We start from the raw sequence: 11,482 nt of genomic DNA, 5'->3' as shown, positions 1-11,482 counted from the left end.
TGGAGTATCTCTTTAAATAGAAACAGGACCTCCGGAATGGGAGGGCAGACAAGTTCATGATCAAAATCAAAAAGTAATTGAGAAAACGAGGAACTGTAGCACAACAAACTAGAAAGCAGAAGAAGAGCAAGGCGAGACATTTCCAGATGATTCTAACCTTCACAGGAGCCGAACACTATGACTGATAGCGGAGTTTAACCAGCAACCTTCAGATTAGCCAGATCCGATGACTGATGGGAGGGAGTTTAGCCGACATGCTCTTCTCGCTTCATCCATCTTTCTTTAGCTGATGGAGCAAAGCTGTGACACGTCCTCCTGTTCGCCTGCCATACATCCCTCCTCTCCCTTTCACTGCCCTTCTCATATTTCCTGACTGATGTCTTCTCTCTGCTATTTCTCTGTCATGCCACCTGAATGTATTTTCCTTCAGCACCATAGTGGGAAACATGTCAACAAGAAAAAAGCAGGCCGAACGAGGAGAGCACAACTCTTTGCCACACTAATATCATGCTAATGGTGTCGTGAGAACGCTTAAAATGGCTGTCACTTGTAAACTATTAGAAACATTTCAGTCCGACACTCTGGATTTAGATGGACGGGGTTGATCAGGCAATTCTATTCCAGCACAGTATACTGTATGTTTAGTTGTGCTCTCAAGTCATTAATCATTCTGTTGCAGTAGGTTTCACATTTGTCAGCTGCTAGATAACTCATTTTGGAACGAAACTGATCGCATCAAGTGCTGACAGTTCTATGGTGCTTAAAATCATTCTCCATGGGGAGGCTGTTTAATGAGAGACCTGATGCCGACACCCCCCCTCCTGCTTGTTGTGGCCAATCAGTCTGAAAAATAGCCCATGCCTGCCTGTGATTGGCTCAGTGAAAGGCAAGTGCAGTAACAGCGTGTTATCCGATAAAACAGCCCAGTGATAGAAGATCCCTCGGACATGTCACTGCGCTGAAATCTCTCACTTCACTTGTCATTCTGGATATTTGGATTTGTAACCCTTCATCTCGTTTGCCTTCTGCCTCCTTCGTCTTTTCTTCTCTCTTTTCTTGAATCTGTGTGTGTCTGATTTACAAGTGTAATCCCCAAGCATGACGGAAATTTCTCGCTCCAAGTGCCTCAAAAACAAATACTGTGGAAACGAGGTGCAAGAGCGCAGACAGTCATTGCCATGAAAGATTTATGCAATAATAAGTCCAGATGTACTTTTAGCAGTCTTTGTAATAGAGACAGATGGGAAACTAAACGAACAACAGGGAGGAGAGCGGAGGAGGGTGACAAAGGGTGATTCATACCTGCAGTATAGAGGAGAGAGCAGGGAATGCTGTAGTCACAAGAAGAGGAGGAGATATTTTCCTTGTGCTGAGGGGAATTGGACCAACAGCTATTAAGAAAAGGAAACAGCTGGGCTGCCATGCTGCACTTTCCTTCCCTCTTCTCGTTGGCTTGTTGGACAGCCTCATTTCTCCCTGCTCTCCACTGAGGATATCTGCCAAAGAGCGTTCCAGATTCAGTCATGGGAAGACACAGGAGGCCAACCAGCATCCCAACCACAACTGCTGTAGAGTGTTTGTGGATGTACACACACACGTACACACACACACACGTACATACACACCATCTTAGCAAACACAGGCGCCTTCTGCCAGATCACGGTCAGTCAGCTGTGAAAATCCTGTGAATTAGCTCCATTGCGGCTGTACATCCGTGTGCGAGTGTGTGTTTGGGCGTCACGTTGCATCTGCATTTAGGCATTTAGGCATGTGTGTTATTGTTCGGAATAGTGTATGTTTCATAGTTTTCAGTATGCTCATTGTTATCACTTACTTATTTAAAAAAAATCTGCTTGATGTTCCCACGCACCCAAACATTTAGTTTTATGATTTCAGAATCAGAACCATTTATTTGCGAGGTATGTTTCACAAACGAGAAATTTGTCTTGGCCGGTGGTGCTTTCATTAGACAAACAACAACAATCAACACAGTGCAATGAATAGAACCATATTCAATTTACAATAGAATATAAAAAAGTAAAATAAAGTGCACCGACAGTACACAGTAACAGTACACTGCTTCACATCAGTTTACGATAATAATAAAAACGATTGTCTTTCAATACTAGCAGCTCAGATACTCAGATAAAGTTTTTTTGCAAATGAGCATCTCACTGGGAACCAGTGTATTTCTAAGTAAATAAGCAGTTGAACCGTGATTTTTGTTTTCCAATTTTCTTCACTTTTTTTAATGACAGGTGCTCCCCAAGTGCAGTACACATCGTGTTTCTGTGTAGAAGAGTGTGGGTCTCGGCTTCCCGTGTCCTTGCTTCCCTGAATGCATTAGTGTTTGATGCCTGAGGAGGGGGGTATACCTGCTCATCGAAGTCGGACCATGGCCTCTTTTTACCATTGACACATGTTATTATGGTTTCAGTGAGGCAGAATGAGACGGCGAGCAGCAGCAGCACTACTGTACGCCCGCTGACGTCTTTCCTCCACTAATAGGCAGGAGTTAAATATGGAAAGCTGTGACCTGCATCATCTGATTATGCATGTAGAGAGTGTGCATATGGGAGGGAGGGGTAGGCAAAGTTTTTCTGAGTATAATAAGAGCTTGATTAGTGTTGAGATAAGCTTACCCTTTAAATGACCCAATTACTGCATACAAAGAGGGTAGAGGTTATTTTTGCATTTTCTCTCTCTCTCTATCTCTCTCTCTATCTCTCTCTCTCACACACACGTGCGCACGCACACACACACACACACACACACACACACACACACAGACACACAGACACACACACGTGTTTGCAGATGCCCTGATCTGAGTAGATTGTGTGAATGTTTTTAATGGGCATGTGTGGTGTGTGCTGAACAGCTGTCACTATGCCGGGCCAGGGGCCAGAGCAGACAATCAGACCAGGCAGTGTCAGGCGGGGGAGAAGAGACCACACAGTAAAATACCTAGATACCTTTGAAAACAATTTTCAAGCAGGCCTCCTCGGATTTGTTAAACAGGCGAGGTCCCACTTAAGGTGCTTCATTATAATGAACATCGATTTTTCTTTCAAATTTAAGCACTTTGCTTCCTTGCTGGACAGAGGCAAACAACACCGCTGTGCTGGGGATCCTGAGGTTAAAGAGTCTGCAGTTTCCTATTATTATACAAGATTAAAAAGGACCAAAGCTGGTGGATTTATATGCTTTAGTGCATTAACAATGGCTATTTGTGAAGTAAATGATACTGTAGACTTTCAGATCTCATCATGTGGCAGCCACCAATGTACATGCTATAGACATTAACTTGCTTAAGATGAGTATTCCACAGTGAGTACTTCATTGTCAGGTTTGTTTCATGAAATCAGTCACTCCAACTCTGGCTGGTCAGACATGATTTGTCTGCAAGCTTTGCTTTCATTGTTTTCTTTGGGTTCACAGAAGTGAGACTAAATAAAAGAAACTTTCAAGACTACAAAATAGTTATTTCAAGGCCACAGAGGATCAGTGGTGCAGAGCCGGCAATATTGACCTGGTTTGTCTCCAATATGAAGATGGATGTAATGGTGATGTACTATATTACATGAGGGGAGGATTATATACTGCAGAGATATTTCAGCTGTGTCTTTGAGGCAATGACGCCATTTAAATCTCTCATTAACTCTGCCAGAGATTTATCACCATTTGAATGAGCAACACTAAATGATCTTTGGGATTATGCTAAGCTAAATCAACCACCAACAAGAGAGGAGCAGCAGCATCTATATTGAGTGTCTGAGCGAGCCGCTGTCCCTCCTGCACCCTGTCTCATTCTCTGCCTCCTCATTTTTGTAAATTCCACTCTTATTTCTCTCCCATTTTCACTCTGTTTTGCTCTTGCTTTTTGAATCTATTTGTATATTTTTCAGGTGAAACCCTGCCACTGCTGTTTAATTACAGTTGATTATCTGTGTCTGTATGTGGGTGTATGTGCCCGCGGCCTGTGTGCACGTGTGTGCGCGCACCTGGGTGAACAAGAAAAATACAAGTGATTCAGTGTGACTAAATGTTTTTTTCTCTGCAAGTCGAGTGTGCATGTGTGTTAATTAATTTGCAAGTGTTTATCTGACTCACCTCAAAGAAGGTCATAGAATTAGTTGTCATTTCATCGGAAGGCACAGCTGTGTTCTCTGCAGAGCAGACAAACATTTAGACACCTACATATATAATGGTCTACGCCTCACAGAAGATCCCTGTCACCCCATCATCCTTTATAAGCAGTCTCACTCGCTCTGCTCTCTTTCCCTCCCACACTGCCACGCTGAGCCTCCCTCCCCTTGCCTCTACTTTCATGTTTAAGAGCTTCCCATTCTCTTTGAGTTTGATATTGCCCACTCCCCTCCTCTCTGGCTCCCCTCCTCTTCTTTTCCCTCCCTCTCTCACATTCACCGCTCTGTTACTTTTTCCCTTATGTTCACCAGAATGACTGGCAGGTGCCTCTCCTCCAGATGCCAAGTTGTAGTTGGGAGGCAGAGGCAGTTGTGATGATGGCCTGACAAGCAGCATGTGGATATGCTTCTTTTCTTTTGTGTGTGTGTGTGTGTGTGTGTGTGTGTGTGTGTGTGTGTGTGTGTGTGTGTGTGTGTGTGTGTGTGTGTGTGTGTGTGTGTGTGTGTGCGCATAATGCCTGGTGTGGAGTGATGGAGCAGAGACGAGGAGAGAAATTGAACCCCGGCTGTGCTTGATGAAGCTTTCAGCTAATATCTATCCGGGGAGGCTAAGGTGAGAATTTAGACAAACAACCAGCAGGAGACAGACGCAGAGTGCAAAGAGAGAGAGTTGTGATTAAAAAGGCATCACTTACTGAAATGGACAATTACTGGTGTAAAGCGAAAGCTGTGCATGTTTGCCAACCCAGAGGACAAAAGGACATCGACACCAGTGTGATTATGATTCAATCAAGCTGGGATTTGAACAGCAAAACCTATTTGGTGGTGTCGTCGACAGTCCTCTATCACTTTTCCAAAGAGTAGATTTACACAATAGACCACTCAACCATATACGATTGTGGTTTTTGTTGGTCTCGGGCTGTGTTTTATGATTTCAGTGAGACCGCTTCAGTTCCAATACAGGAAAGACAATAGTGTGCTTTAACACTTTGAGAAAAAACGTTTTCCTGTAACAACATGACAATAGCCCCGCACACAAAGCCAGGTCCAGTTTGCTGTGAGGTTCAGGCCTGCACTGAGCCCGAGGAATCTCTTGGGATTAACTGAAACTCAGAATATGAACAATGCCGTGTCACTCCTCATCAGTGTCAGATCTCACTAATGCATATCCCAACACCCAAGTTACAAAATATTGCAAAAGGCTTTTCCAGGAGAGTGGAGTCTGTTTTACAGCAATGAGACCCGTGTAGAAATTACATACTGTGTAGATGTAATGCTCAGGTGTCCACATACTTATATACTCTATCTGTAGTGACTGAAGTGTACTGTAATTGTCCAGTATTATTGTTGAGGTATTTTATGCATATTAGATACACCTCCCTTAGCATTTTATTATGTTTTTATTGTAAAGCATTTTAATATATTTTTGAAAGGTGATATAGACATTTTTTATTATTATTTGTATAATGTCCGACGAATCAAATTTGCAAATGGTTTAGCACAAGCTGCAGCCCACATACTGCGCTCCACCCTTGTTCAGCAGAGCACCTGGTGACTAAAGAACAAAACATATTTCAATCTTAAGATGGTAGTAGGTATCAAATGAGCTATAAAACATTACACCCCTTCACCAGAGATTCACAGCAGGCCAAACCACTTTTATGGAAACTCAGCCTGATTCATTTTCCTATTTAACAGCAAGCAGTAGACAGGGATATGCTTCATGAAGAATTACTGGTGAAACATATTTGTATGTACCTAGAGTCTCCTTACTGGGAGGTCTGACGCTTGGCTCATTGCCAACTTGATACATCTGCTAATTGCTGATTTACAATTAGCTGTCTATTAATGTATGCAGAAGGCACTACTGCTGCGGAGATGAGCAGTTGAAAATATACAGTAGTAATTCCAAAGATTTGAAAACATGTTATCAAGAATTTGTTGTTGATTGCCGATTTTTCCTCACTGGTGCTGAAAATACATTTAAATAGCAATATGTTTTAAAAACTGCTCATGCATTATCTATACACTTATTGCAACCTTGAACTGTAAACCTTGTTTTTCTCATTTGCTACATAGTATCAAAAGCAGACTAACACTATCAGTAAAAAAAGACAATGGCCTCTCAAATGATCAAATGTTTGAATGACTGGATGCTGGTGGGAGAGTTGCTGCTCCAGTGGCACAGCCATACAGTGTCACAGTCTGCAGCTGTAATATCTGATTTAATCACATCCATCTCTCAATCTTTACATTTTAAACACCCACAAGCAGCAAGCAGAGATGCAAACACACATTTCACTCAGATCGGCTCAAAAGTACAGAATACACGCACTACTACATACACACTACATTGCACAATGACAAGCAGAATAATTTAGAGGATATAATTGGAAAGAATAAAAGAGGCAATGCGGAGGACGAAAGAAGTCAGATATAACGCGATGGTGATGAAAATACAAAAAGAAAAAAGAAAAAGACTGCAGGGGTAAACAGAAGGCAACGGCGAAGCAAAAGCAATTGTAAATGCAAACTAACACCAGAAGCACTATCACAAGTACGTGTCAAGCTGACTTATACTGTTGACAATTTGAATGGAAAGATATATTTTTACGAAACCAATGGGAACACATTCTGGGGAGTTCAACAATGTAAACTCACACTACCAGCTGACAGGTTGCTGAACTCTCAGTTATCAAACCCTTTGTAGTCCCATGTAGAGTGTACTTTGCATGTACATGAAGACGTACATGAAGAGCTATGTGTCATGGTCATGTCAATTTATACAATAAAACGTAAAAGCTAAAAGGAACTAATAAAACCTCAAACCAAGAAAACAGTTTTGTCAAGGGATTCTCAAAAAGAAGCACAAGGAAACAAAGTCACAGATACACACAGGCATGCACATACAGTCCAATATGCTCTATAACACAGTCCACATTTTATACAATAAGTAGCAGATAGGAGCTTTATACCTCATTAACAGGTACAGCATGCAGGGTGGAGCCGCACATGAAGCATATAGGGCAACACAGATGAACAAATAAAGTGGAGGAGTAGAAGAGGACAAAACAGAGAGGTATAATCCTTTTGATACCCATAGGGACTGAATACACACTGTATGTTACAGCTTACAGATATATAACATTTGACCAATCAAATATAAAGGCAGACTTTGAGTATAAAACAAATCAGTATGAAACACATTAAAAGAACGTTAAAAGAGGAGGAGAAATGGCTGAACGTACAAAAAAAACAAATCTTCGTATTTTTTTCAATATTATTCAATTGAACTTTGTTCACTTGCTTTTTTCTATTACATACATTGATACAACCGATAGACTACTTCAAATTATGTGGCACTAAATCATAGCATTGACATAATTTATTATTGTGATGTTCTGGACCTTTGCATGAGGAAATTCTCCTCGTTGACTTGTAATTGTGCACTGTGAAAACTACGTCTACTGTTGTCTGTATGAGTTGATTTGGTGGCAAATGAGTTTGCACACTGGGGATTAATAAAGCTTTCTAATCTAATCTAATTGTATACCTCTGACCTATCCGATTAAAGTGTGTGTTTCATCAATTATTAAAGAGTAAAACGTCACTAAAATTCACAAATAATTAAGTTGTTGTTGCAGGCAAAAACATTGTTTTTCACACACTGATCAATTTTGAGATTTCTGGCTACTTTACTTCCATAACAGTGGAAAGAAAACATCCAAAATACACATTCCGGTGTTTGTACTACATGGTGCCTATATTTGCATCTCTAGATTTCTCCAAAATTCACTAAAAGTTAGCCTTAGATAATGCATCATTTACATATTTAAACATAACATTTTAGAAAAGTGTCACGGTGAAATCTATTTGTAAAAAATACTGTTTCCCCTGTTCCTGGAGTGTCTCCCTTTTACCATCTTTATTTCTAAATGTTTAATCTACAGTATTAAAGAGGACCGCACAGTATTGATTTCTTGTTGGTAACCAACGACAGAGAGCTGTCTGCCATGAGGACAGCTGTGTGTTTTATGAAAAGGTCAGTCTTGTCAAATACAACAGACACTGCTCTCACAATATGTTCCAGATAAAATGTCACGTATACAGAGAGACTTGAGGACAACACACATATAGATGTGCGTGGTAACACAAGTGCACAGAGCAATGCAGATGCATACTGCTGCTCCGTCCTCTGCTGACATTTCAAAACATGTTGTTCTTTACAGAGCAGTAGCGTCCTGGACAAGCTGACATCTGTCGATCACATCTGTCCATGTCACACATGTCAGCACATTCTGTTCATATGCATCGTAACTCTGTCCGCCCAGTAATCACTCCCGGATCAGCATGTTTCCATCATCTTCCTTTTTTCTTTTTCTTGTTACCTCTCTGGCTACACAATACATGATCAACACTGGTGTGATCCAACGCAGGGAAAAGAAATCTAATAAATAACTAAGGAGTGAGATGAGGGGAGTCTGAAAACAAAAAGTAATATCCACTTCACAGGCATGCTGCAGATGATTCCCGCTTCATCCTCCATTTCCTCTCTCTCCCTCGCTTTTGTTTTCTCGCTTCCCCTTATTGTGGGAATGTATTACAGATGAGGTGCATGTTTACTTGTAAGCAGGAGAAACATCGATTTTCCTGTCGCCTTTAGAGGATAACCAAAAGATATAACATTGTGCGGTGCTTGATAGGATGCTGAATTGTCAAGATTGGTCCCAGGAACACATTAAGGAAATGTGACAATTATACTACCTTTAAAAAAAAAAAAATCCTGCATCTGAGGAGTAGTGTGTCAGTGGTGAAGGTGCCTCTTAGTATTAAGGGTTTTCAAGGTTTTTGCCAAATGTAAAAAATATGGTCCCCTGAGTTTGGATTTGAGATTAAGATGAATATAACAGTGGAGAGAAGGCAAGGTTAAGATTTAGCGTGAACAGTTTGGGAATACAAAATATGGGCTAACAAAACAATACCTGAATAATAAAGTGTGTACATGTGTGTAACAGGAGCTCTGCTGTATGACTCCAGCTAATTCTGCTTGTCTTTTTTTTCCTGCTCTCTTTCCTTTCTCTCTTATTCTCCTCTCCTCTCTCAGGTTATGGTGGGGTGGAGTTACTGTTGGTGCTGTGTGGCCTGGATCTCTCTCTGCCGTGCCCTCGCCACTGCATCTGCTACACCTCACCTAGCACCGTCTCCTGCCAGGCCCACAACTTCCATGCCGTGCCTGAGGGCATCCCTGCCCAGAGCGAGCGCGTCTTCCTGCAGAACAACAAGATCCAGCGGCTGCTTCGCGGCCACTTCTCGCCCACCACCACCATGTTGTGGCTTTATTCCAACAACATCTCCTACATACAACCCTCCACCTTCCATGGCTTTGACCGTCTGGAGGAGCTCGATCTTGGGGACAACCGGCACCTGCAGGCTGTTGCTTCAGACACCTTCCTGGGCCTGGGGAGGCTACACGCCCTGCACCTGTACCACTGCGGCCTGATCACCCTGCCTCCAGGCATCTTCGCAGGCCTCAATAATCTCCAGTATCTCTACCTACAGGTACATGGATAACAGTCTGCTTTTATCTTTACTGTATATTACATCTGCAACCACAATCACATTATGGTGTAATCAGCCTGGCTCAGCACTTACTATATATTGTGATTTATATTAATTGCACAATGATCAAATCCTAGCTGAGTACAGGGGAAATAGCCAAGAAAATCCTTTTTTGACCCCTCTTATACCGCTCACCACTTTTTTAGCTACTGCCCTCTGGAAGCCGTACAGATCAGTCTGCATCAAAGAACGATACAGACTTTTAATTCCTTGCATAGCCCAGCTACCTGTACTTAATGTGCTTTGTTAATGTATTGTGCGCAATAAGGCAAACCTAGTCTTTGTGTTGTATAATGTATGTGTGTGTGTGTGTGTGTATGTGCGTGTGTATGCATGTATGCATGTATGTGTGTGTGTGTATGCATGTATGCATGTATGTATGTATGTATGTATGTATTTGTTCTTCTGTACAAGACAAGAATACTGCTAAAATCCATGTAGAGTAGGATAATAATGTTTTTCCAATGACATTATATCATAATATAGCACATTTATCTTAAATTACTCTTACAGAATCAAATTGGTGTTCAATGGCCTGCATCCCATTTTAAACTTCTGTTTGTTTGTTTGTTTTTACCTTCCATCCTTCCCCTACATCCTGGCAGGACAACCAGTTGGAGTTCCTGGAGGACGATCTATTCATCGACCTTCTGAACCTGAGTCATCTCTTCCTGCACGGCAATAAGCTATGGAGCCTTCGCCAGAACACTTTCCGTGGTCTGGGCTCCTTAGACCGCCTGCTTCTGCACCAGAACCGGATCCAGTGGGTTGACCGCCAAGCTTTCCATGACCTGCGGCGCCTCACCACCCTGTACCTGTTTAATAACTCCCTCACTGAGCTATCCGGATCCAGCTTGACTCTCCTGCCGGCCCTGGAGTACCTACGACTGAACGACAACCCCTGGGAGTGTGACTGCAAGGCACTGTCACTTTGGGATTGGCTGCGTAGGTTCAGAGGCTCCACCTCAACTCTGATGTGTGTTTCACCACCAGAGCTGGCGGAGAAGGACCTGAAAACGCTGAAGAAAGAGGAGCTGCCCAGTTGCCTGTCAACAGAGGGTCACGCACACGGTGCCCCAGGTGGAGAGACGGAGCATGGAGAGTCTTTGAACCACCTGAATCGTCACAGAAACCGTCACACCCACCATCAGAGGCCGTACTTGCCCCACGGGGATCAGTACAGCTTGCCTTCACCCTCGCCCCTGCCGCGGCCACCAAAGGGAGGCCGCAGAAACTGTACCCGCCGGGGCCGCAAGGCAAAAGGGGGGCAGAATGAGGTGCAGGTACTGCGGGAGGGGGGTGAGAAAGACTATACTCCAGATGGAGGCAAATATGATCTGTCTGGAACTGCAAGGAGGAAGAACAAGTGCATCCCAAGAACTTCTGTCGGCCCACCAAGTGGGGTCCAGAGAGCCACTAACAACGCAGGGTCACACTTTGCCGATTATACCTTCTGTTTACTAACAGCTCTGCTGCTGTCACTCAACTCTGTCATCCTACGCTGAGACAGGAAACTGCCACTTTTGTGCTGGTGATCCAGCCTTATGATTCATTCTCCTGAACCACCCTGTCCTGGCTCTTTAAATGAGGCACGTGTGCATAACTGTGTGTACATGACTGTGTAAAAAAATAGAACATTATCAAATATCTACTGTCAAAGTACCCCTGCTGTATTAAGGCAGGAATCTTTATGAGTCATAATCAAAACATGGGAA

General features: G+C 42.7%; 1 protein-coding gene across 1 annotated transcript in view; it reads left to right on the top strand.

Annotated features, from left to right (window-relative positions):
* Window positions 1–11,272, top strand: part of rtn4rl1a (reticulon 4 receptor-like 1a) — a gene marked incomplete at both ends in the record, with an annotated part of 56,888 nt that extends 45,616 nt beyond the window's left edge. Inside the window, 2 exons of the mRNA XM_079237853.1 lie at window positions 9,253–9,707; window positions 10,373–11,272. Of these exons, the coding sequence (XP_079093979.1) occupies window positions 9,253–9,707; window positions 10,373–11,272 (1,355 nt within the window). The remainder of the gene's footprint in view (window positions 1–9,252; window positions 9,708–10,372) is intronic.
* Between the last annotated feature and the right edge of the window lie 210 nt (window positions 11,273–11,482).

Source organism: Taurulus bubalis (genome assembly GCF_910589615.1).
Source record: "Taurulus bubalis genome assembly, chromosome: 2".
Lineage (NCBI taxonomy): Eukaryota > Metazoa > Chordata > Actinopteri > Perciformes > Cottidae > Taurulus > Taurulus bubalis.
This window is presented reverse-complemented; position numbering and strand designations above follow the sequence as displayed.